At 39.4% G+C, this 27060-nt stretch overlaps 1 protein-coding gene across 2 annotated transcripts in view; it reads right to left on the reverse strand.

Annotated features, from left to right (window-relative positions):
- CHN1 (chimerin 1) overlaps window positions 1-27060 on the reverse strand; it is a 121184-nt gene that overhangs the window by 83329 nt on the left and 10795 nt on the right. For both annotated transcript variants that reach the window (XM_070731781.1, XM_070731782.1), the window contains exon 2: window positions 4027-4065. In XM_070731781.1, the coding sequence (XP_070587882.1) occupies window positions 4027-4065 (39 nt within the window). The remainder of the gene's footprint in view (window positions 1-4026; window positions 4066-27060) is intronic.

Raw genomic sequence — 27060 nt, forward strand, 5'->3', positions numbered from 1 at the left:
AACTTTCCCTACAGTTTTCCACTCAGGTTAAAGTTCATCCCTTGTCCCACAAGTTCATCAAATGGACCACTCCGGTTCTCTCAATGTCCATGATCCTCCTAGGTACTTTGGCTGTTGCTGAACAAAAGATGACCTTGAATCTCTAGAAAGAATTTGTTATGGCTAGTATTTTTCCCCCGCATGCAACCACCCCTCCCCAATTCCCACAGTACTATTCTACTTGTGGCAGGCCAAAGTCTCCAACTCAAAATGATGGCTTCAGCCTGACATCCAGCAGATAGTCCCCTATCTATTGTCAGTGAATCCAACAGGTATTCTGCCTCCCCTATGACAAACTCAAGGTACCTAACCACAGGAGGACCTTTATTTTGGCATAATGTCCAGGCTCTCCCTTCAGGTATCCTTGAAGGTTGATATAGGAAGATTCCATACCCAGTGAAACAATGCCATTGTGACTCTAGATAAGAACAGCAGAATATGTATTTCTCTAGCACCTATATTAAGAGACATTCATATTAGGCTCATCTCACCATTATTACGTAAATATCCAGGGCACACAGGACAATTATACACTTCCCTGCTGCTTTCGCCAGGTTTTGCACAACAGGCTTAAAATCCATCAGAGGAAGGCCTGGGCTGTAAACTAACTTTAATGAGCATCTAGTTCATTATTCCTCTGTGTGTGTGTGTGTGTGTGTATTCTGATGCTTTATAATTGATTGTATCTACCTTCCTTAGGCTCGTCTTTGATTATAATAAAGATTTGATTTGATCTCATTTGATTTAGTATGACTGTGTTCTTTGCAAAGGAGAAAAGAAAATTCATTCCTTGGTTCTCATTCGCCACTTAGACCCTGCTCTGAACAGATTAATTGCGTAACCACAAATCATTACAAATGTAAGAGAACTGGAAATAGTCACACACAAAGGAATAGCATCTTTTAGCTGCCAGCAAGATGTCATGATAATAAAAACCAAACATCCTTAGAGTATAGGTGGTATATAGCCTAATATGAACATACATGCACTTCCTTTGCAAAAGGTTATTTTTTAGCCATTTATTATTCTTATTTGCAACTGGAGACAGCAGGCATACATTTGTAGGTGACAACTGCAGGATGTGTGACTGTTGTGATTAATGAGCTTTAATATAAGCAACACAATGAGTGCCAATTTTTATCCTTTAATCATCATTTTGAAGACAAAAGCTTGCTTCGAGTCACTTTGTATGTTAATGGTTTTATATTAAATAACTGGCTTGGCATATGACAAGTGACTGATCGAGTAAGTTATGACTTTAAACCTGCACACTGGGGCCCTAAAGCTCTGAAGCAGACAAAGGTTCTGACAATAGCAATTATGAAAGAGCAGCTGTGGGCAAAAGATTCTTAAAAGTATGGCCATTCCTTTGAGACTCCAGCAAAAGGAAACTGGGTGCAAATGAAATAAAATGAAGGTTGGCACTGCATAAATGTTGATGCACAACTGATCTAACTCGAGTTTAATTCAACTCTGATGATGATAGATCAATCTTAGGATTTTGGTACTGGTTTGAAACAAATACCCTAGAATGAAAAAAATGAAAATGCACCACCACAGCTACTTCTTAAAACATTTGAATAGATGCATTCTGCATTATTATTATTATCCGCCTTCTGCCGCACGAATCCCAGCCGCCGATTAGGACTCACAGAGTTGGCCTTTTCTGAGTCCCGTCGACTAAACAATGTTGTCTGGCGGGACCCAGGGGAAGAGCCTTCTCTGTGGTGGCCCCAGCCCTCTGGAACCAACTCCCCCCAGAGATTACGACTGCCCCCACCCTACTCGCTTTTTGTAAGTCATTAAAAACTTATCTTTGCCACCAGGCATGGGGAAATTGACCCCCCCCCCCAATTATCAAATGTATGGTTTGATTGGATTGTGTGATTATTTTATTATAAGGGTTTTATAAGAGTCTTCAGAGAGGGGCGGCATACAAATCTAATAAATTATTATTATTATTACTACTATTATTATTTATTTATTTTTTTAATTATTATTATTATTATTATTGTTATTATGTAACTACCATTTCTTAGTTAATAAGAATGACTGTGCTTTCATTGTTAATTGTTCTGAGTTTTGCCTTCATGTAACTATAAAAAAACCTGGGTTGTAGAGCCCAGTTTCTGAGGCGTTTCCCTTTTTCACACAGTTGTCTTGATGTTATCGGATCATAATCTTCCTCTTCAAGGCGCCCCCCCCCCCAAATTTTCTTTTTATTTCTATTTCAGGAAAAGTAATAGGGCCAGGAACTAATCCAAAATTAGTTTGGGCTAATATTCACATACAACAAATAATATCACTGTATAAAAAAGATGCATACTTAATATCATCCTTCCCCACAAGTTCCACCAAGAAGCAACATTTATAGAGCAAGGAGAGATAGGTTTAATATAGGCCCTTCATGGGACAGGGCAGTGAGTAAACACAACTCAGGTTTTTTTTTTTTAGCAATCTCAGTCCCTATATCTAAACATGTGATATGTGGTAAGCTGAGCTTCTCACAAGTTCATTATTTTGCATCAACATTGTTCTAAGAGAGCTAAAACCTGTGCAGAATGGAGGAAAAATGAATTTACCGAGAGGCTTTATCAAGAGTACTTTTTGTTATTTTGATTCTTTGGTCCAGATGGAACTGCTGCTTCTGAGGTTCGATAAAGAATTTCTCAAAGAATTATCAATGGCTCCTTAGCCAGTAACTTAGCTGTATGAAAGAATCTCAAAATTTACTTATATGACCATGATAATTAGTTTAAAGATCCTGTTCTGATAAATTAAGGAGACTTAAACGGATCCTCTTAAAGTAAGGCTAATACAATCACAAAATATTTTTTGTACACATCTCAGAGATAGTTCAGCTGTTTATAACAACTCTGCAGTTTGATATATGATTCAGGAATTGATCAAGATCTAATTTGCATTTAATGTTCTATAATTGCATTTGGAGATGAGAGGGTCAATTATTTGTTGATATGACTGTGGTGACATACCCACCCACTACGCAGAACTTATCAAAGGTCAGTTGTCTCACCACAGGGTTGACTAATAATTATTATACAATAAAGAAAACTATAGCTACCCTTGTTTTGCAGGAATGAATGGTTAATACTGTTGATTATCCACATTTTTAAAATAAATGGTGAAGATTTTTTTTCCAAACAATGTAGGTCACTTTTTGGAATTGCTTAATTTATAACACTTTTCCCAGGCCTTTTTATTTCCCTCTTCAAAAAAAAATGCATTCACATTAGTTCATTTCATGTTATATGACTTATGAAATAAATGAAACATGTATTGAAATTTGATATATATCTCTAGGACCTACAGGAAGCTGCAGTAATATCTGGTGGCAACAGAAATGCAAAAATAGGAAAACCAAAAAGTCTAAATATTTTTTTAATACGATCATATGTGCAAATACATATTACAGGTACTCCTTGACTTAACAACAGTTCACATAGTGACCATCTGAAGTTGAAATGGCTTATAACCATTTTTCACATTTATGACCATTGCAGCATCCCCATGGTCACATGATGTTTGACAATTGACACACATTTATGATGGCTCCAGTGTCCCCCGGGTCATGTGACCACCTTTTTCAACCTTCTGACAACCAATGGGGAAACTGGATTCATTTAACAACTGTGCTTCCAGTACTAATTTAACAAATGTGGCAAGAAAAGCCATAAAATGGGGCAAAACTCACTTAACAAATTTCTTACCTACCAACATAAATTTTGGGCTGAATTGTGGTTGTAAGTTGAGAATTATATATATAGTCAAAGAAATGCACATAAACAATTGAGCAAGGCTTGAAAAAAACGTTACAGGTTCAGGTGGAAACTGGATGAAACAAACTTAGGTTTGATATGTGAGAAATGAAGTTTTAAAAAAGCTAGCCCACCCAACTCCTCATTCCCCATATCACAGGTGGTCGATTTATGAATAGGGTAGACTGATAATATCTAATCAAATACTCACAATAAGATTTCCAAACTGGCGGCCTGTATTCATCCGTATCTGGGGAGAAAAAAACCCACAGCAGGTAAGCAGAGTTTGTATAAAATACAAAACAGAATGAAAATTAACATTCAGCAGATTTATACACAGAATAAATATTTAGATCCATTTAACAGCTTCATTTTCAAAACTGATTAGGTAAATTCATCCATTTTGCCCATTAAAAGAAATCCCTAAATCTAAGACTTCAAATGGGAAAAGAAAAAAAAGGGGAAACTATTATTATGACAGCATTATGGCAGGAAGTTTTCCAGGGAGTCGCAAGGAGCCAACATTGACTCAAAGCCACAAAAATAAATTTAAAAATAAAATAAAAATTTAAAAATGCAGCATTTCCCTTATTCAGACATACATCAGCTGAAATAAACGTTAGGCAAGTTGAATGTTTCTTTCACACCTGAATCGGAAATACTTGTAATAGTTTTATCTTACCTGCTATTGCAAAATGATGTACTTTTTATATGTTTGGATGATTCTCAACAATTTATGTATGTATGTATGTATGTATGCATGTAAGTATGTATGTATTTATCTATTTATTCAATTTTTATGCCGCCCTTCTCCTTAGACTCAGGGCGGCTTACAGCAAGTTAGCAATAGCACTTTTTAACAGAGCCAGCATATTGCCCCCACAATCCGGGTCCTCATTTTACCCACCTCGGAAGGATGGAAGGCTGAGTCAACCTTGAGCCGGTGATGAGATTTGAACAGCTGTCCTACAGATCTACAATCAGCTTCAGTGGCCTGCAGTACAGCACTCTACCTGCTGCACCACCCCGGCTCTATTTTATTGAATTATAGAATAAAATGCAAAAATACAAAATGGAATTGTAATAGATTTTGTGCAGTGTGGCCGCTTTGCCAGAATTACCCTTGCAAGTGACATTACTTACTGATCCAATCAGTCCTTTACAATGGGAGTCCCCAACCCCTGGTCTGTGGCATGCTGGAAACCATTCCGTGCAAATAAGCAAAGCCCTGTCCACGGGATGCAGGCAGCACACAAAACCGCACCCCACTATGAACCACAGAAAAACCTCTCTCCACAGAACCGGTCCCTGGTCCCAAACGGTTGGAGGCCGCTGTTTCACAACCATCTGTTCAGCAACCATTTAAACTTATGGCAGCACTCAACAAGTAGTAATTATGACCAGTGTTTGAAGTTGTGGCCACTTTGGCATCCTCATAGTCACGAGACTGCAAACTGGATGCTTGGTAGCCAAGTTTCCAATTATGACATTGGAGCATCCCACGATCGGTCTGATCACTATTTGTGGTCTTCATTGGCAGTTTGTAACAAGCAAAGTCAATGGATAAGCCATCCTATCAATGGCAACCATTTCATGGTGCACTTATCAATAGCCCAAGACTTGCTAAACAATGATAATAAATGCGAAACTGATGTTAAGCAAAGCGGTTGATATTGGATGCAATATATTTTTCAATGGGATACTCTTCATTCTATTGCTGGAATTACATAATACACAATACCTGGTAGCTTGACTAGCACTGATGGTATTACCTAGTTTGGGTAATGAAACATCTGCAAGAAAGCAACCAAACTCAGAGAGCACCAAGGACACCTCATTTTGTCCCCGAGTTACAAATATTCTCCTTTTTTGGTACAGTTTATCCAGTTTCAGTTTAGTGTATTGTATGAATCCAGTTTATAAATGATGAATTAGTGTAATTTTTTGCTATCTGGGGCATTCTAATCATGGTTAAATTAACCATTATTTTGTACAATGTGCAAACCTAACCCATAGTTCATCAAGAAAAATGTATGTAGATATCAACCAAGCTTTATATCTAATTAAAGTTGAATGGTTACTAATTAAGCTTCCATAGATAACTGTTTTCCTCTTTACCAGCGACATATGTGTACTGAAATTCATTTTCAAGTAAATTATTGTAGGAGGAGAGCCATGCGTTCATCTAAATAAATATACAGTAAAATTACAAATAGTTTTTGACTGGACTGGTAACACTACAGATGCACATTCATTAAAAGAAATGAAGATGACTTGACTGAAAAACAAGACTATTTTTCACTAAAGTCAAAAACGTCTTGATTAAATCTCAACAAAGAAATGAGGAAACTTTGCGTATAATGCAATATTTAAAATTCAACTGCTGGAAGCCATGATTTATGCTATGCAGGTGTTCAGGAATGTTTTGTTTTATAATATTGCCGGTATACTTTATTGCCTTACTGTTGTACTGTATATGTAACCCTGGGCCAGGCCATCCACATTAGGGAGCAGAATTCCAAATATTATCTAGTAAATATTAAATGATAGCCAAGTGAAAAAGCTGCACTGTATTGCTTTTACACTGTCTTCTAAAGGATTATTGTTGACAATAGCAATAGAATTTTTGACTTTTATTTTAAGATTTATGTTATATTCTGATGCAAAGTAAAAGCTGAAAGGTAAGATTGGGTGACAGGCTCTTGTTTCCCCTTTAGCTAAAAACAATGAAGCCCCAGCAAAACTATAGAGGAAAAAAAAACCCTATTGTACCAGATCGGAAGAAATAGAGTTACAGTGATCCCTTGAGTTTCGCGATCTCGATCTTCGCGAAACGCTATATCGTGATTTTTTAAAAAATATTAATTTTAAAAAAAAACACTTTCGCGTTTGGCTTCGGGAGTCAGCTGGGAAGTGGCACGGCTGTTTTAAAAGGTCGCAGCCGGCCTGGGGGGCTTCCCAGCACCCCCCGAACCCGGGTTGGGGGTTTGGGGGGGTGCTGGGAAGCCCCCCAGGCCGGCTGCGACCTTTTAAAACAGCCGCGCCGCTTCCCAGCTGAATCCTGAAGCCAAACGCGGAAGTTCGCCTTTGGCGTTTGGCTTCAGGACTCAGCTGGAAAGCGGCACGGCTGTTTTAAAAGGTCGCAGCCGGCCTGGGGGGCTTCCCAGCACCCCCCCGAACCCCCAACCTGGGTCTTCCCGGCCGCCCAAGCAAAGGGGAAACCCCAGCTCCTCGCTGATGCCCGCCGCTCGCCCGCCCGCCAGCAAGAGGGGGAAGACCCAGGGAAGGTTCCTTCGGCCGCCCAGCAGCTGATCTGCTCGGTAGCGCAGCAGCAGCGAGGAGCCGAATCGGGGTTTCCCCTTTGCGTGGGCGGCGGGGAACGCAAACTCCACCATCTACGCATGCGCGGCCATAGAAAAAAGGGCGCGCATGCGCAGATGGTGTTTTTACTTCCGCAACCCTACATCGCGAAAAATCGATTATCGCGAGGGGTCTTGGAACGGAACCCTCGCGATAATAGAGGGATCACTGTACTTCTTGTGTGGTAATGATGAAAACACTACCACACAAGAAACCATTTGCTCATCATGAAATTTATACTGTAAATCATAAGATACTGTCGTCACCAAAGTAGTAAACACCTAACCAGAGATTTGGTTAGATAAAAACCAACACTAGATGTGTCAGACTGCCTTTCTCCTTCTGATTTTTTTTCTCTTTCTCTGTTTTGTAAAATCCACTAATTCTAGGGAAACCAGGAGGAGGGAATGCTCCCCCCATTCTGCTGATAGACCTTGAGGTAGATCATCTCAAGTGTTTCCCTGTGATCCTGAAAAGAAATGGATAAATGATAAAGGGATTTCTGAAGCCTAAAATCAATGCACAGATATGGCTTAAAAGGCTTTCTGACAACAATTTTTATTTTTATCTCTTTATTTCTATATTAAAAGAAACAATGACTAACAAAATGTCAAGAATTTTTTTTCAGGCAGTTAAAAAAAAAAGCAACCACCCATAGGCATTACCAAGTTTATTCAATTGCACTTAAGACCTGTTGTTGTTGTTATTATTATTATTATTATTATTATTATTATTATTATTAATTAGATTTGTATGCCATGCAATATAATTATCCTATAATTAAAACAATTCAAAACCCTTAATATAAAAAACAATCATACATCTCATACAAACCATGCATATATTTATATACTGCCCCATAATGCTTTACAGCACTCTCTGAGCGATTTGCAATGTCCCAACAATCTGGGCCTTTATTTTACCGACCTTAGAAGGCTGAATCAACCTTCAAGTTCAAACTGAATTTAGGAGTGCAAGTCGCTTTGAGAAGGGCGACATAGAAATCTAATTAATAATAATAAATAATTATTTTAAAAGATACAACAAAGGTTCCAGATTAGAATTCACATACAGTGGAACCCCGACATAAGAGCTGCTCTACTTAAGAGCAACTCGAGATAAGAGCTGGGAGGGGAGAGATATTTTTATTCTACTTACAAGCCCAAATTCGAGATACAAGCGCCAAGGAGCTGTCTCCTGAAGCCAAACGCTAACTTCCGCGTTCGGCTTCAGGAGATAGCTGCGAAGCGGCGCGCGTGTTTTAAAAGGTTGCAGCCGGCCTGGGGGGCTCGAGGGGGTGCTTGCAGCTTTCTTTCTTGCTCTTTTTCTTTCTCTCTTTTACCTTCCCTTCTATTTCTTCTTTTCTTTCTCCTTCCCACCTTCTTCCCTCCCTCCCTCCCTTCACTCATTCCTCTCTTACTCTCCCCTTTCATAAGTTTCCTTGCTTCCTTCCTCTGTTCCTGTCCCTTCCCCCTTTCTTTCTTTCTTGCTCTTTTTCTTTCTCTCTTTTACCTTCCCTTCCTCTATTTCTTCTTTTCTTTCTCCTTCCCACCTTCTTCCCTCCCTCCCTCCCTTCACTCATTCCTCTCTTACTCTCCCCTTTCATAAGTTTCCTTGCTTCCTTCCTCTGTTCCTGTCCCTTCCCTCTTTCCTTCCTTCTTTCCCACCCTCCGTCCATTCATTCACCCATTCCTCTCTTGATCGCTTAAAGCCGGTCCCTGGTGCAAAAAGGGTTGGGGACCTCTGTCCTACAGGATTGGGTGGCAGAGAAGTTGAACATATGTAAATTTAAAAGTTTAAGAAAGTTTACAAGTTAAGTGAAAGAAACTTCAATATTCATTTATATGTACATGTACATTTCTTCATTAAAAACATGTCTTTCTGCATAATTTAGACTAACTTTGTGAGTTTTTTGAGGGCTGGAACCAATTAAAATTATTTACATTAATTCCTATGGGGAAAAGTCGTTCGAGATAAGAGCTGCTCGACTTAAGAGCCCAGGTCCGGAACGAATTAAACTCGTATCTCGAGGTACCACTGTATTACAAAATTTATTGTAAATGAAAGAACGAGTTTATTTCTTATCAAATATATGAAATAAGTTTGTAACAAAGCCATATAATGTTCTATTGTCCTCACAAAAGAGCCTGTTTGGTATACAGTGATCCCTCGAGTTTCGCGATCTCGTTCTTCGCGAAACGCTATATCGCGATTTTTCCACCCGATGACGTCATACGTCATCACCAAGAGTCACTTCTCTGTCTCTTTCTCTTTCTTTCCTGTCATTCTCTGCTTCAATCATTTTCTCATTTCTCTTCCTTCCTTTCTCATCTTTCTTTCTCTCTCTCTTTCTCTCTCTTGCTTCTTCCTCTCTCACACTCTCTTCCTCCCTCTCTCATCTCTTTCTTTCCTTCTCTCTCTTTCTCTATCTCTCCCCCTCTTGCTCTCGAGCGGCCGCCTAGCAGCTGATCTGCTCGGCAGCGCAGCACCAGCGAGGAGCCGAAGATCCAGATCTTCGGCTCCTCGCTGGTCCCCAATTCCGCCAACATCAGGCTCTCCACACGCCCTTTCGCCGTAACACGAGAGCCTTCCGAAAACTCTTTCTGAGCGCCTCAGAGCAGCACCCCCACCCCTCTTTGATTCCCTCAACCCGCCCGGCCGCTCGCTCCCCTTTTCCACACTCCAACCGAGAGAGGAGTCCGTGCTGCTCCGGCTGCCGTGTCTCCTTCTCTCCCCTCCTCCTCTTCTTCCCCGCTCTTCCATCCTCCGCCGCCGAGGTCGCCAGGAAGGGAGAAGAAGAGTCAATGAACGGCGCCAGCTGCCGCCTCGCCCAACGCAAAGCGCGAGAGCCCAGACCCGGAGGCAACCCGCTCGCTGTCCGCGGCGCTTCGAGTTTCTCCTCCCGGAGGCGTGCTCGGCGCTCGCTGCAGCCGAAGATCCGGGTTTCCCCTTTCCGTGGGCAGCGGACGAAGGAACCTTCCCTGGGTCTTCCCCTGCTGCAGCGAGCGCCGAGCTTTTGAATTGTTGCCATGAAAAGTTCAAGGACTTGTCTAGGCGGTCACCTGGGAGTCAACACTGATTCCTCATCACTCTCCCTCCTGGCTCCCACCTCGATCCTGGCAACTTACAATCAAGCAGAGACAGACAGCGAGGATCCAGAGAGCAACCAACAGTTCAGCTTAGTAAATGTGTTACCAGTAAGAGGAGCTGAATGAACTTTTGGTTTCCTTTGCAGCACCCGCATGCGCACTGGCCAGCTAGTCTTCTGGTTACTGTGCACATGCGCATGGGACAAAAACCTGGAAGATGAATGGGCAACGCTGGGTATGCCAGGCAAAATGGCTCCGTGTGACATTTCTGGCACGCATGCCATAGGTTTGCCATCACTCCCCTAGGATTTCTCAGTAGCTTACCCCCTGTTTACTGTTACAGTCCAATTATTATAAATTCCAATTACAGCAGTTAGAATTGGAAAGTAATCAAACCAGATCACTCATTCACTTGTGGCCAGGTCACAGGCCACAAAAAGTGATGTAGTCAGACCTACATGGAGATTATCCAAATGATTTATTACACTAAGAGGAAAAAAAATGTATGGCTTGAATAACAAAAGATTTCATAACTCGTGCATGCAGGCACACACATATAAATATGCACACACATTCTAAGCAGCTAACCAGTAAAATTTAATGGTTTCCATTCATAGTCCATGTATCAGCAAGTTACTCATAAGTTGCAAATAAAACAATATGACTGAGGCCATAAATACATATTTTCAATGTTAAAGAACAGCAAGAAGAGTGCAGACAATATACTTCCTTTGTCCAGCAAAGAATTGTCAGATATCTGAATATATTAAATTAATACATATGACTTATTCTCAGAGTATCTTATGAAGATCATGCATTTGAATGATGCATTATTCTCATAGCATTTCCAATAATGTAATGTAATAATTTCTTCTTTGTACAAATGTAATGGAATTCAGTAAGTCCAAAACAGTATTTTTAATAGAAAAAGACAAAGACCAAGAACAATTGAAATTTGTGATTCACAATTTTAAAAAGTCTGCCATTGTCTAGACAATGGACATGCCCCACCTAGGCATCTCTAAAATCCTCATGCCCCTCTCTTCCATGACATATAAGTCTCTCTTCCCTGACATATAAGTCTTACTATTCAAAAAGTGAACACCTACTCAGGAAGCCTAAAAAAGGCCATTAACATGATTTAAACAAGATCCGAATTGCCCCTATTAAGAATCAAATTGCCCCCCTGTGGGGCATGGGCCCCACGCTGGGAAACAGGGGTCTAGACATAGTAGAGATCTTCAATTGCTTATTCCATCCAGTCTTTGAAATTGCAAATGAAATTGATTTATTTATATCAAGCATATAAATATTGTGAGATCTTTAGTCTCATAAGATGATACTTCTAATAATTTTAAGTACCACTGAATCTGAAAAATCCCACTGACTAAGTGATGATGTCAATAGATGTTGTAAATTACGTGTAGGCAGCAAAAGGACAAATACATTTGACATTTAATAAATAGTCATAATTGCCCTTCAGTAATTAGTATAAAGTAAAAAATGTCAGCATCCTTCAAAATCTTACATGCAACTTTTTTTTACAGTTCTAAGGTCTATTATTACCCCATAAGTTCCATATAGCAAGGGGAAAAAAGATTGACATGGTTTTCCAAAAATAATATAATAGAAAATTCAAATTAGTGTAATTATGAAATGAGTTCTGTCTAATCTATTATCTAAATCCCAATAGACCAGTTAACTAAATATGCAATGGAATGACTTTTCCAACAGGGTCTAGGACAGAAAAATTTTAACGAATGAAGCAATCCAAAATTTGGTATTAGTAGAGGTACCAAAATTAGAACTGTATAATTCAAAATTTGAAAAAAAAACATTCTTGACTTAATTGACATTTAAATCTTGATCAGCAATATGAAGTAGCCCATAGAAATTTGCATATTTTTTTGAAAATATCTATCATTTAAACATGGATGGGAATTCCATTTAAAAATTAAAATATTTTGGAAATAACATTCATTTTACGAATATTTACTTTACCTCAAAAGCTGAAGTTTAAAATTTTCCATCTATAAATATATGTAGCTGTTGTGGTTAGCTCTGGCCCAGCTCCTGCCCCAGGGACTGTGGATGTGGGGGAGACATCCACATGCTGCAGGCCTGTTTTGCTCCTGGTGGAATCTGCTGATGAAGGCTCCTCTAACCAAGAAGACATGAATGACAGGGAGGAGGAGTGTGTGGCAGACAGCTCAGAAGGAGATCAATTATCTATCTCCTCCTTGGATTCAGAACAAGAGTTAATGATACAGCCACGCATGCAGAGAGCGATGCATAGGCAGCAAAACTGAGAGATTATTATCAAAGAAAATGAGGCCACCTGTGGTTGGGTGGGGCTGTGGTAATTAGTGAGGCTGCTATAAATAGCAGCGTGTGGGTTTGGCCATTGTGGAAGATTATCTGATCATTGTGTTTCGTGCCTGCCTTGCTGACTTCAACCTTTGTGTGTTGCTTTTTCCCCGCTTTGAAACTAAAACAGAGCAAAGTGTGTTTCACTTTGTAAAAGAAGGACTGTGAATTGCCTCACAGCTGCAAGCTAAGTATCTAAGAACTGATAAGGGACTTGTACAAATTACCAATTTGTTTGGAGACGAGTGCTCTTTGCTATACAAAAAGAGTGCTTAGTTTATTTGAATTTTCGTTATAAAGAACATTGTTTTGAGTTTTCAAACGTGTGTGTGTGTCTGAATTTTGTACCTGTGAATTTTTGGGAGGATTCTACCAGAGAGCCCAACAGAACAGTAACAATAAATATTTAATTCATATTTAATTATTTGGGAAATATTTAATATATTGGAAATACTTAAATGTGTAATGCTTTTAGCATATATAGAAACATGATCCTTAATATAAAAATAATAAATCAATTATTATTGACTGCCACCAATTCTAACACAGACCAGTTAACAGAGTCCTGCAATTTACCCAAACACATTTTAAAAATGCATTAAGGTCAATATTAAAGTAAATATTCCAGAAATAAACAATACAGTATCATTAGCATATAGTACTCTTCAATTCTCATGATTTGTTAGAAAAAAATAAAAAATATTAAACAGAATCATTTCTATTTTATTTAGCTCCGTTTGTGTGACTATATGCAATGTATGTGTGTATGTAACATATGTAAGTGTGTATGTTTGTATTGTCTATATATGATTAGCCAATCTTATTTACATGTGTTAATCTGCTTTAAATGGAATATTTCTGGTGAAAATTCATAAGCTTGGAAGATGAAAAGCGCCACCTTGTGGAACTTTAAATCTACAGCGATCTCTGAATGATAACCAGCTTTTTGTATGAAGTTGGGCATTACTTAAGGAAATTATCTGGAGTTGTATCAGGAGACAAAAGAAAACTCACTGAGCATAAGCAAAAATGAGTACTGAGATCTCCTCCAATCTGTCACCCAAGGAGGGAAAATAAAATTATTCAAAATATGAGTAATTTTATGTCTTTCATTTTAGTTCTCCAATAAGGTATAAATAGGAAAATGTTGGCTAGGGAAAAACTGGGTTCAGTTGCCAGAAAGATAACTTTGGGATTTGGGTTAAATCATTCTTGAACTAAGCTACTTGTTGCCCCAGGATTGTTAAAAAGATGAAAGATTTTAAGCACTTTGAAACAAATTGGGTAAATAAAATGCTCTTTGCATGTTTTGCATGAAGCCTGTATCCAGACTTATCTTGCTGCAGAAAAGACTAATGTTGGGGGGGGGGGAACGGAGTAGGGCAGCAAAAATGGAGCTCCACCCCAGAGCATAAGCCACGCCCACAGTGTGGTAGTAAAACTTTTGGTAGCCCTTCATTGTTTAATACACAAGCAACACATACTCTAAGTGTTTGTGTACATACATATATATGCCTGTGATGTGTTCGTGTGTGTGTGTGTAGGTACTCCTCCAAAGGTACTTGTTTGATTTATCGGTTTGCCTCAGAGAGGAAGTCAACATAAGAGTGTGTGTATGTGTGTTTGTGTATGTATATGAGCGCACCCTAAAATTCAATGTTGACTCTCTGCAACTGCTTAGACAAGTCTCTACAGTTCTCCCTCAAGATGGATAAAGCATCCAGGAACGAGTTAAATTCGTCTGTTTTGTGACTGGACTGAGTGAGTTTGTCAAAGCTGTTCAGGTCCCACCACTGTTACTAGGCTAGGCAGCTTTTTTATTCAGTCGCTCAGCGAGGACGGTGTTGCCAAACTATCCTCCTGTCAGCTAGTAACCTATTCCTGGGTTCTATAACACCTTGGTAGCCCTGAGTAATACCAGTTGCCCATAGAGTGTTTTTCTACATATTCTCAGAAGATTGATCTTTTCCATCAGATCAACAAACCATGACTGCTCCCTGACTGGGGCTGATTCACTCCTCTGATGAGCTGGATCATTATTGCTGGACTAAATTTGATCCTTAGTTATTTAGCTTGTTCCAAATTCATCCAAGACTGGAGACAACTGAAGAGGAGGAAGCAATACATGCTCTATGTGTTTGTGTACATACATATGTATGCTTGTGTTTGTGTGTGCGCGTGCACATGTGTGTGTAGGTACTCCTCCAAAGGTATTTGTTTTTATTTATTTGTTTGTGTGTTTGTTTATTTATTTATTTGACTTCTATGCCGGTTTGACTCAGAGAGGAAGTCAACATAAGTGTGTGTGTGTGTGTGTGTGTATGCGCACACCCTAAAGTTCAATGTTGACTCCTTGAGACTGTTTAGAAAAGTCTCTGCAGTTCTCTTGACAAGATTTTCAGAAGAGGTTTGCCATTACAGTGGTCCCTCCATTTTCGCGGGTTCAAACTTCGCGAAACGGCTATACCACGGTTTTTCAAAAATATTAATTAAAAAATACTTTGCATTTTTTTCCCCTATACCACGGTTTTTCCTGCCCGATGACATCATACGTCATCGCCAAACTTTCGTCCGCCTTTAATAAACATTTTTTTAATAAACTTTAATAAATAAACATGGTGAATAATAATCTAAATGGTTGCTAGGGGAATGGGAAATTGCAGTTTAGGAGTTTAAAGTGTTAAGGGAAGGCTTGTGATACTGTTCATAGCCAAAAATAGTGTATTTACTTCCGCACCTCTACTTCGCGGAAATTCGACTTTTGCGGGCGGTCTCGGAACACATCCCCGCAAAAATCGAGGGAACATTGTGCTTCCGTCCTAGGGCTCACAGAGAATGACTGACACAAGGTCACCCAGCTTACATTATGCCCGGGGGGGGGGGGGCTAGGATTTAGGGTCTCCCACTTTCTACCCTGATGCTTTAACCACTATACCTAACTGGCTGTTATTAATACAGTAATATATAATTTTAGGATTTTAATATCTGACAAAATGACTCCTCCCTTATATACCAAACTGTCAGCTAAGACTTAACGGATGCTGCATCTGTCAGGAATATACTACGTTGGAATTCAAAAAGAGGCATGGGCTCAGTTATACTCTTCTGTGTTACTCAATGACTCTTCTAAGCTTTTGTGACACCTTAGTTTTCCTCTATTCATCCAGGATTTGGGCTAAGTTGGTGCTTCCATACCTTTCTAGTACAATTTGATACAGTTGCTGTGATGGTTTTAGCTATATTTGGGAGCCAGCTTGGGGCCCCAGTGGGGGAGCAATGCAATGGAGGTGGCTGATTGAGTAATAGCAGATCACACCTCCCCACCTCTCCATTCTCACCCTCCCCATGTGTCCTTGGCTTGGTCTCCAGGCTTCCCCCTCTGACGATTGGGCGCTGCCTTTTCTCCTTCGCTGAAAGGACCCTAGCACTTCGGCCCAACCCTCCTGTTACAGCCCCTTAGTCACAAGCCTTTCTCTTAACAGGCCCAAAACCAGATTCACCCGGGCTATTGGGCTCACGGGGCACTTTGCCGCCCGCCAATCAGAGGAGCAAGAATTCCACCCCCTTCTTAATGCCTTCCCTTCCCTTCCCCTGAGTCTGTGTTTGCATCAGGTTTGCATGGAGAGTTTTAGCCCCTTCCCGTTTGCTCTGCTCTGTGTGTGTGTGTGTGTTCTCTATCTCTCCATCTCTCTGGTGGAGAGGTTTCCACATGTTGTTGCTGCTCTATTTGCATCAAGTTTGCACGGAGGGTTTTAGCCCCCCCTCATTTGCTCTGCTCTGTGTGTGTGTGTTCTCTTTCTCCCTCTCTCTGGTGGAGACAGTGAACTCAGAGAGAGAGAGAGTGAGAGAGTGAGAGTGAGAGAGAGAGAGAGAAAACGCAGAGAAAATGGGGTGGGGGGCTAAAACCGTCTGTGCAAACTGATGCAAATAGAGCGGCAACAACGCATGAAAATTCCTAAAGTTAAACATTAATTAATTAATTTTTAACCTTAGGAATTTTTGAAGATCTTAACACCATCTCCTTCTTCACAATCATCCAATAGTTAACTAACATTTTTAGAATGGGAAATTTAACTGGTCAGCATGCTAATAGTGTATAACTTTTTTTTACTTAAACTTCCTTTAGGATTCCATAGTTTCTAAAATATTTGGAGCAGATATCATTTTGCTGCATTAGCAGAATCACTTCCTGAGCACATTTTGGCTCGAGCCAGCAATTAGAATACAGCTGTATGAAAGCTGATTCTTTCTCCCATTTGCTATTCCAACATCCCTCTTGGGCTGTTAAAGGAGTCATCCAGTTAGATTGATTTGATTCAGAAGTGGGTTCCAATTACTTTTACTACCACTCTGTGGGTGTGGCTTATTTTGTGGGCATGGCTTGATGGTCATGTGACTGGTTGGGAGTGGCTTCGTGGTCATGTAACTGGGTTAAAGTGGCTTTGTGGTCATGTGATTGGTAGGATGCTGGGTAGTCATATGACTGGGAATAATTAATTCAATTTCCCCTTTTTCCACATTTTTCCAACAGTGTGGTCGGATTGGAAGACATTTCCATTTGTAGGATATGAATTCAAGATCCACTTCTTTAAATCAATCTGCACAGAAAAGCCCTTTTACACTTACGACTAGTCCATAGGTTAATAAAATAATGAATATTTATCATTTCCCCTGATGGTGAAAAGGGTGACATAGAAATTTAATTAATAAACAAATGAATTCTAGCTAAATACTCTATTTAGGCACCATTTCTAACATTCTTGGTAAAAAAAAAAAGATTCCATCACAATTCCATTTTAGTACTTGAATGTTTTTTCATAATTTCTGGATCTTGCCTCTTGAAAATTATACAACTCTGACAGAGTTGCAAATTGGGAAATTGAAGCAACCCTTTCATCCTTTCACTAATCCCTAAGGCAAGCACAACATCCTGTTATTTTGTGAACCATTTATTTATATTTTTTTCATATGGTAAATTATCCATCTGTGTTATTTTAAAAGCAATACTAATGAACAGCTGAATTAATGCTAACTTATCACAACTGTTAATTTTGCATCTAGGAATCCCTTGTTTATTTACTATGCATGGATAGAATACTTATTTATTGGTTTGTTTTATTTAAAGGAATTGTATGGCTGCCCATTTTGAAATACTTGAGCTGCGAGGCTCAGAACAATAAAAACGTCAAACTATAAAAACCATAAAGGATGGATTTGGTTCTGGTAAAATAGAACCAAATCCTTAGCGCTTTAGGCATCTGCCCGGAATGTCCGAACTATCAACCCCAAACACTCATACTCCATCCCAGCACCTGGATAGAGAGCCAAGTCTTGATAGGAGAAGGATGTTCAATAAAATAGGAAGTGTCATGAAAAAACCCCCACACTTCTGAAGTCTCAATATAGATGGCAACATTTCAGGATAGTGACCCGGAGCATATTTACCCTATCTGATAAGGTTCCGTGCTGTGCATGTGCACCAAGACAAATTCCTTGTGTGTCCAATCACACTTGGCCAAAAAATTATGTTCTGTTCTGTTCTATTCTACTCTATGTAGGGCTTTAAATGTGATCATTGGCACCATGAATTGCATTAATTAGGATTAGTGCAATTTGCACAATAGGTGGCTGAATCTAGAAGTCTCCAGCTCTTGTGCGTACTTCTGCATTCTGGATCAATTGCACTTTCAGAATAGTCCTCAAGGGGCCATGCAAAGCACATTGCAGTAATCTGAATGGGAAGAGGCTAAGGCATGAGCAAATGTGAGAAAGGCCTTATAGCAGGGGTCCCCAAACCTTTTACACAGGGGGCCAGTTCACTGTCCCTCGAACTGTTGGAGGGATGGACTATAAAAAAAAACTATGAACAAATTCCTATGCACACTGCACATACCTTGTTTTAAAGTAAAAAACAAAATGGGAATGTACTATTTAGAGGGGGGAGAAGGTCTGAAATTCATATATGTTTATGTTTTGTTTTTAATTTTCTTTTGTTGACATCTGATTGGCTATACAAGGTTTTCTTGGCTTATGAAAAATGTATAAAGAAAGAAGGAAGCACTTTGGCATAATGGTTAATAAGTTAGAAATATAATTGGTGTTGCACTTTTTGAAGGAACATTAAGGAGGAAATTTAATTAAAAGAAAATGAATGTAACTGGATGACAAAATTAGAAAAAAAAACTTTTGCAACTTTTTTGATGATTGATATTACTTACTAACAAAATACTGCATTTTATTCATGGAAAATTAGATGGTACACTGTGTTGTTTGAATGTATGTTGAGAGAAAAATAAAAAAAAAATAACCCCCAAAACAGTCCTTCCTTCCTCTGTCCCTCCATTCATTTCATTCGTCCTTCCTTCCTTCCTTGTTCCCCCATTTCTCCTTCCTTCCTTCCCTCCTTCATTCCTTCCTTCCTCTCCACTTCTCCTTCCCTCCCTCTCTTTCCCTTTTCTTTCTTTCTCTCTCTCTTTTCCCTGTGCTCTTGTCACTCACTGGCGGGCCGGATAAATGGCCTCAGTGGGCCGCATGTGGCCCGCGGGCCGTAGTTTGGGGACCGCTGCCTTATAGTAAAGGAAACAGTAAAATTTGTGCATATAAATCTATGGAAAGAATCCCTTTAAGCCATGGCAAATGCCGACTTACTGAACAGGAGCTGTGAGCCCAGGACAAACTGTGCACCAATTCAATCTGGGAAAGTGCAACCCTATCCAGAGTATGTCATATTACCAGATTTGGAAATGTGTGCGTTGGTGGGGAGGGGGAAGAAATATGTGCGTTGGTGGGGAGGGGGAGGGGGAAGCCGCCCCGAGTCTTCGGAGAGGGGCGGCATACAAATCCAAATAATAAATAAATAAATAAATAAAACCCAAAGCCACTCCATTTTCCAAGGCTGAGTCAAAGTTGGTTTCTCTCCATCCATATCCTCACAGCTTCCAGGCACTCAGCCAGGATTGTAACAGCATCACCTTTCCATGGAGGTGAAGGTATATAGCTGTGTATCATTAGTGTACTGATGATACTGCATTCTATGCTGTTGAATGACCTTGTCCTGTATAATACTAGTTAGAAGTACTACTCTAAAAATGCTTAGTTAATTATATTTCCCTGCTTCACTGTCTTGCTGCATCAGCTCAAGTGGAGGGATTACATCTGAGCAATGACCAGGACTAGAATTTTGACAAGAATGGAGAAGAGGCTACAGTAAAGATCATCAAGCATCCTCAAAAGACCCTTCAACAGTACCTTTACTTGCGGGGCAGCACAAGCTATAAAAAACATGAGAAAGTTCTAAGCAAAGCTTCTACCATATAATCTAATTGCCCACAATTATGAGAGGCAAATAATGGGAGAAAGTTTAGATCTTCTTCCATTCGTAACCCACTCTTATTTTTCTAACATATCGTATATCTTTTCTCTTCCCAAAAAACACAAACCACTAAATGCCTTTTGAACAATAGTGCAGATAGTGTTTCACAGGGGAACAATTCATATTAAAGACAGGAGCTAAACTTTAAACATAAATAACTGCCCTCTCCAGCACTATTTATGCAGTATACAAAAATGTAACTCTGGCCTTTGTTTATAAAGTTTCCTCACTGTTTCTTGCTTAAAATTCCTCTTTGCTTATTATTCTGCTGCAGTTTGCTTGCTTTGCTATATAACAAGCCAGGTTATTAATACAAAGGGGTGAGCAGTATCTCGGGGTCTAGCTGAACAATGCCACACTGGGAACTAAGCCTTAAGTGGCTACCCCAGTATGTGTGTTCATTAGTCTAGATAAGGATGAGTGCACTCTGGCAGTTCTTTTCTTAGATTCAGTTTTTAAAAAAAATATAAAACAATAGTTTTTAAAGATCTCTGCATCCCTTTGCTAGCTACGCTAAAACAAATGCAAGCCAATACGGTATAAATGTAATTATGCAGTATAGCCTGTCTATATGAAAAAATTCGAAAAGCCAAATGGATCAAAAACATGCTTAAGGCAGTAAGCAAACTGAAACCTTCTGCTGTGATAGCATTTTAATAGTATTTTCAGAAATTCCCTCTAAAATCTTTACAAACTATCACAAATACCTGTCTGGATTTATGGTTCAACATTTGTGGGCAAGTTTGTGTATAGCATCCACAAATTTAAACGAAACACAGCACAGACCCTTGATTATTCCCTCATTTTTCAAACTTGTACAACTCCCCATTTCCTAATGTTAGATACTTCATAATTCCTCAAAAGAAGCCCAGCTTGTCATGCGCTCAGGGTCGTATAGGTAACAGTGCAACATGTTAGGAATTAAGAGCCAAAGTTTAGAATACCGGAGGTCTACATGGAAGAAGGAATTAAATCTTTGAAAAGCAATATTGATCCTAAGGAAACACAAAAACCTCATTTAGTCCCCAATCCACGGATATAAACAGAAGAAAAAGAAACCACCTGGTTTGGGTGCCCCTAACTCAATATTTTTCCCAGTGTAAGGCAGCAGCTTTGCGGCAGTTAGAGATCCTTCTGAACATTGGAACCTGAAGCCTTGGAATCAGAACCTGGAAATACCAGGAAGTGGATGTGATGCTTTCTGCATGCAAACCGCTGCCTCTCTTCTTTTATTTAATTGCTTCTATTCCTTAAGAGGCGTACAATTGCACACCACTTCAAGTTAAATTATGCTGGGATATTCCAGAATTATTTTGTGCATCTTCTTGTTACCAAAATTGGTACATCTATTAGGTGACAGTCAGCTGTCTTAGAAGAGATTTTAAAAGCTACACATAGGCTATTCAGAAAGCACACATCTATCTGGGGCACATTTTTTTGAACATACTGCACCGTGATCTGCTGAAGATACAAAAGCTGTTAATAATTCAAAACTGCTAGGTTTTCTCGATTTAAAAGAATCACTATAAGATTTGTGGCCACAAGATGGGGTAGCTGCCTAATGTTTCAAAATGTACTGGATTTACTGAGAACCAAAAACCCTTCTACTTTGAGATTACAAAACATACAGGCTAGTAACATTCTGTTTTGAGATTTTTCATTTTTTTAAAATATAGCCATTCTTTACTGAAGAGCGTGATTACATTAGCTATTTTCTGTTGGCTTGCATGTTAGTTGCACTGTTGGTGTTATTATCAGCTCACCTATATGGAAAATCAGTTGGCTTTCCAATACTCAATTTTTTTTAATATCTTCAACTTGCTAACGAAAAAATGAAAAATGCAGACATGTTTATTTTTCTGATGACCTAATAGTGGAAGGTAAAGGGGAAAGATGTCTCTCTCACACACAAACTTTTAAAAGTTGTATGCCCCCAAATCAAAACATCACAGAGAAGTTGTAGAACTGGCCATAGAGCAGAGCTTTCCTGCTAACTTGTGTAAGTTATAGGAACTTATGATAGTAATGAAGTCTGCCTATCATGGTTCAATCATGAAGTTGTTCAGCGAGGTGCTGATGTAATTGCCTCACTTAATAATTACAAACCCTACTCTCTCGGTTGCAGTTGTTAAGTAACCACACAGATAGTTCAGAGGAGCAAGGGGTGCCTCAGAAGTGGGGGAGATTGGGGTCCCTGTACTAGAGGATGCTTACCCCAGCAACAAATGCGAGCAGGCATAATGTACAATTAAATAAGGTAGTAAGAAAGTTCTCACAATAAAAGAACAGTGGGCGTCATGGCCTTTGGGTAAAAAAACTATCCACAGAAGCCCAAATCAAGCAACACCTAAGGTTTCTTCCTCCCAGAAGTGGATGATAAATTCTGCTCTCCTCCAGTTTCTTCTGTAATAAACAAATAAGTAGCTGCTTAATTCCAGTGGTGGAGAATTAAGAAAAATGACTCTCTACAATAATATTTAGTGTCATTTCATTTCACTGTAGAGATTCTTGCCTGGAAGAATGGAAGATTCTTTGCCGGATGGTAGTGGCAGGGGTGTCAAACTCAGGGTCAATGGGCCAGATCCAGCCCATGGGTTGCTTAGATCAGGCTTGTGGGGCTGCCCTGGAAACAACAAAGGACTGACTCACAGTGCCTCCCAAGCTCCATTTTCGCTGGCAGATGATTGCAGGAGGCTGTCCCAGCTGAAAACTGAGATTGGGGGCCTGTTTTCACTGGCAGAATGTTCGGGCCACCACAACACCCGCAACATGAGTGATGTCAAGCTGGCCATGCCCACCATGGCCACACCCGCCACACCCCTGAGGTCAAATACAACTCTGATGCAGCCCTCAATGAAATTGAGTTTGACACGCTGGCTTTAGGGGTGGAAAATCCTGAATGTTTGGAATTTCCCTACCTAAGCATCAAAAGTTTGAGGAAAAAGACCCCCCTCCCCCCAAAAAGGAATTATTTATTGGCCAAGTGTGATTGGATACACAAGGAATTTGTCTTTGGTGCATATGCTCTCAGTACATTAAAAAAAACCCAACACATTAATCAAGAATCATAAGATACAACACTTAGTGATAGTCATAGGATACTAAATAAGCAAGCAAATCATACTAGGAAACTGAATAAAACAATATAGAGTGCTACTACTACTTACGAACTTAATTCGTTCTGTGACCAGGTTCTTAAGTAGAAAAGTTTGTAAGAAGAAGCAGTTTTCCCCATAGGAATCAAATAATGTGTGCAATTGGGGAAACCACAGGGAGGGTGGAGGACATTCCTAGAGAGGACTTATGGAGACTTCTCCCTGCCTTTTCTGGCCCTGTTTCCTCCCAGGAGATTCCTAGAGAGGACCCACGGAGACTTCTCCCTGCCTTTTCTAGCCCTGTTTCCTCCCATGAGATTCCTAGAGAGGCCCCATGGAGGCTTCTCCCTGCCTTTTACAGTTACAGTTTTGGAGGCTCGGGTTTGTAAGTGGAAAATGGTTCTTGAAAAGAGGCAAAAAAATCTTGAACACCTGGTTCTTATCTAGAAAAGTTCATAAGTAGAGGCGTTCTTAGGTAGAGGTACCATTGTAAATTGTAAAGATACAAGCAACAATATTGTACTCACAAGTGGGAGGAGATAAGTAATAGGAAGGATGAGAAGAATAGTAATATATAAAATAAATAAAGCATGGAAGATTAAAAAAAATAGTCATGTCTTTATTGCACTTCTCAGGAAAATCCCACAAGATGTGACACACCACAAGCTGTTCAGCCCAAATGTTTTCAATTTTAAGATTTTGTTTGATTAGAATTGTGATTTCAAACTCCAGTTAGGGTCTCGGCAAGATAGAGAAACAAATAAAGAATGTTCTTTTGTCAATCGCAAAAAACTGTTGGTTTCTGACCAACAGTGATCGGACATAACATGGAATATTTGGATGCCTATAGGGAACATATCCTCCATTCTCAGAGGTAGGTAGCTCAATGGTCTCCAGATATAATGGAGCACAGTGACTGATAGCTGCAAGCAGCGTTGCCAAGAAGCAGAGATCACTGGACATATTATCCAAAACAACTGTGGGGTTTAATACTGCAGGTCCTTATTTTAAACAAGCAGATTTAAACAAGCAGAGCCCAGGGCTCACGGATTAATCTAAAATGCTGAGCATCAAGGCTGCAGTTGAGCTTCCAAGACAGATCACATAATGAAGATAAACTACAATAATCTAGGAGAGGCATACTGAAATCTCTTGGCTACATTAGTTCCATGCAGAGGCAGGTAAGAATATTTCCAAGTTTATTTAACCTTCTCATTCAGTTATTTTACTGAATGTACATGTATTTGTGCTGTTTTACAGATAGAATTCTACAGAGGGGGGGGGGCATAGAAGGATGAAAAACAACCAAATTAAGGCATAGGATTTCTTTTCCCACATCCATTACCCTTTAGGTTTGCTATGCACTCCAAAAGTTGTGATATCCGTGTATTGGGTTTCTCTTTCATACCTGTTCCTTATCATCTCCTTCCACTGTAAGAGGACATGGGCAAAGATGATAATGAAACATCTAGAGTGCCTTGACACACAGCTCATATTTGGGGACGTTATCCCATCTCTAAACCCTTCTCTACTGGAAAGATAATTTTCCCATTTGATCTTCCCAGAAAGAATGATCAGTGATGATTTTCTCAATACGATTGCTAGACATCTCCTCCGTTTATATGCATTGATTGGAGGAAACCAATATTTCCCATATTCTAGGGAAGGATGCCGGGTCACGGTGAATTATTTCTAGTTAAATGTTATTGCCTTCAACTGGCTGGTCCTGAACTTTAATGTTTTAATTCTTGGGAAAAACAACAGTGAACTAAATATGATCTATAAGAAGCAGAGCTGATGAATATGGGGAGAAAGAGGAGCTGGTGTATAAATTGCCTTCTTGACTTCCTCTCTGGATGAAGGAGTGGTTTGAGGTGTTCAAAGGGACACTGGGTTCATCCACTTCCTTTCTTAATCATTAATTGGAAATGACCTGTGGACTGCATTTTGCATATTAAGAATCTTCAGAAGGGCACGTTTTATTACACGGGATGATCTTTTTTTTCAATCTGCAGCAAAACAAGCTTTATGTATTTTTAAACCTTAAAAGAAAAACTTTGAAAATAAGTAGCAAAAGGGTGATTGGAATGTTGATTTTTGAAAAGCTTTTAAACAGAACAAGAGGTCAAATAAACTGGAAATAAGGTTTTCAAATAATTATAAAAATATTTCCTCAGATTTGCTTAAAATCTTATGAAAATATATAAAGATTTTGAGTTTATATGTTATAATATTTTTCTTGGAAAATTGTCCTGGATGGGAGAAAAACATGAGAGCAATAGCACTTAAGACTTACATAATGCTTCATAGTCCTTTACAGCCCCAATCAGTTTACAGAGAGGCAGCATGTTGCCCCCAACAATCTGGGTCCTCATTTTACCGACCTTGGAAGGATGGAAGGCTGAGTCAACCTTGAGCCGGTGAGGATTGAACCCCTGGCAGTCAGCAGAGTTAGCCTGCAATACTGCATTCTAACCACTGTGCCACCACACCTTTTGATAAGAGGAGACCTTGAAGACTGGCTACTACAGGCAACCAGAAAGAATAAAAGGTTAAAGTGAAGGAAGTAAGCCCCATACAGATAGACCTTGATTTATAAACGTAATGGAGCTTGACCGTTAGTGTTGCGAGCCATGACGTTTGTTAAGCAACTTACCCACACGATCAACTCATTTAACAACCTGCTCTCCCTGATGTGTCATTAACAACCACATGGGTCGTTAAGCAGAGCATGGGATGCCTCAAGGGTGAGGGAGATCTTGAAAGGTCTATCTGAGGTGGAGAAGAGGGGTGGGGAAGCAGAATTTATATCTGGATAGATGTTCTACAAACAGCAGCCTGGTCATTTGTGATCTTGGAGTTAAAACCCATTCTTTTCCTTGAAGTGGGCCTAATTCAGTCCTGTAGCTGATGTAGCTAAATTTCTGCAACTGCTTCAAAGGGAAGGAGAGACATCTGTAAGACCAGGGATCAAGGGGATTAGGAAAATAGGACTGATGTCTTCACAAGTCGTACCACTTTGTAAAGTGTATGCTATCAAAGTAAATACGAGAGCTATATGGAACAGTCTTGTCTTTTCACATTTAGATTACTGTACAAGGTCAAGAGATACTTTTATAAACTGCAAAAGAGATCTAAGGGTGATGAACTCTTCTCATACCTTCTGTTTCCCTCTCCACCTCCTTCAAAACCTCCCCTTTCCTCTCAAGCAGATTTATTGGAAGCATCAAAATGTATATGAAGAAAAAGTAATATCATGGAAAGATAATTTTGAGAGGGAAATTGCTGACAAGGTTAGCACACCCTCCAATGTTCTCACTGCCGCATTACCCTGACCTCAGCAGCTGTATTTACTACTTTTGCAAAATGCTAAATTGATCAATCCTTACTGAATTTTTTATCATCAAACGCGGGCTTCAATCTTCAGGTTCCTAATCATTTATCTGTTGTAACCAAATTACCAAACATCAGCAAAGATTGCCAAACAGCGAAAACAACTACTACTTGTCAAAATGAAATGAGTAAAAGCAGTACCAACAGGCAAAAATTTATTTTGGCTGTATTTCTTTATGTCAAAAGGCAGAGAATTTTCTGTAGCCACCGGAAATTATGGAATTAGTAGGGACACTTCTAAAGGGTTTTTGCCTATTTCAGCTTTAATTATTATTATTATTGTGTTTATTTGCAACAAGAGAATAACGATGGGAAGCAGGACATTATTAAGCATTATAATGTTGTTTCTTATGGACTTTTTGCTGAAGAAAGAAAAAAAATGAACTTGTGAGTTATAGATTTGATTATTAGAAAGGGTAGACTATGAAACGAAAGAAATTGTATTGTAAACTTGGATTCAGAGGGCAAAGTATAAATGCATTTATAATCATTGTTATGATCAGAAGCCACTTCATAAACCTTTTTTTTTCTTTTTTTATTCACTAGTTTTCTTCACTTTCTGAAATTTG

This window comes from Erythrolamprus reginae, chromosome 1 (assembly GCF_031021105.1).
Source record: "Erythrolamprus reginae isolate rEryReg1 chromosome 1, rEryReg1.hap1, whole genome shotgun sequence".
Classification (NCBI taxonomy): Eukaryota; Metazoa; Chordata; class Lepidosauria; order Squamata; family Dipsadidae; genus Erythrolamprus; species Erythrolamprus reginae.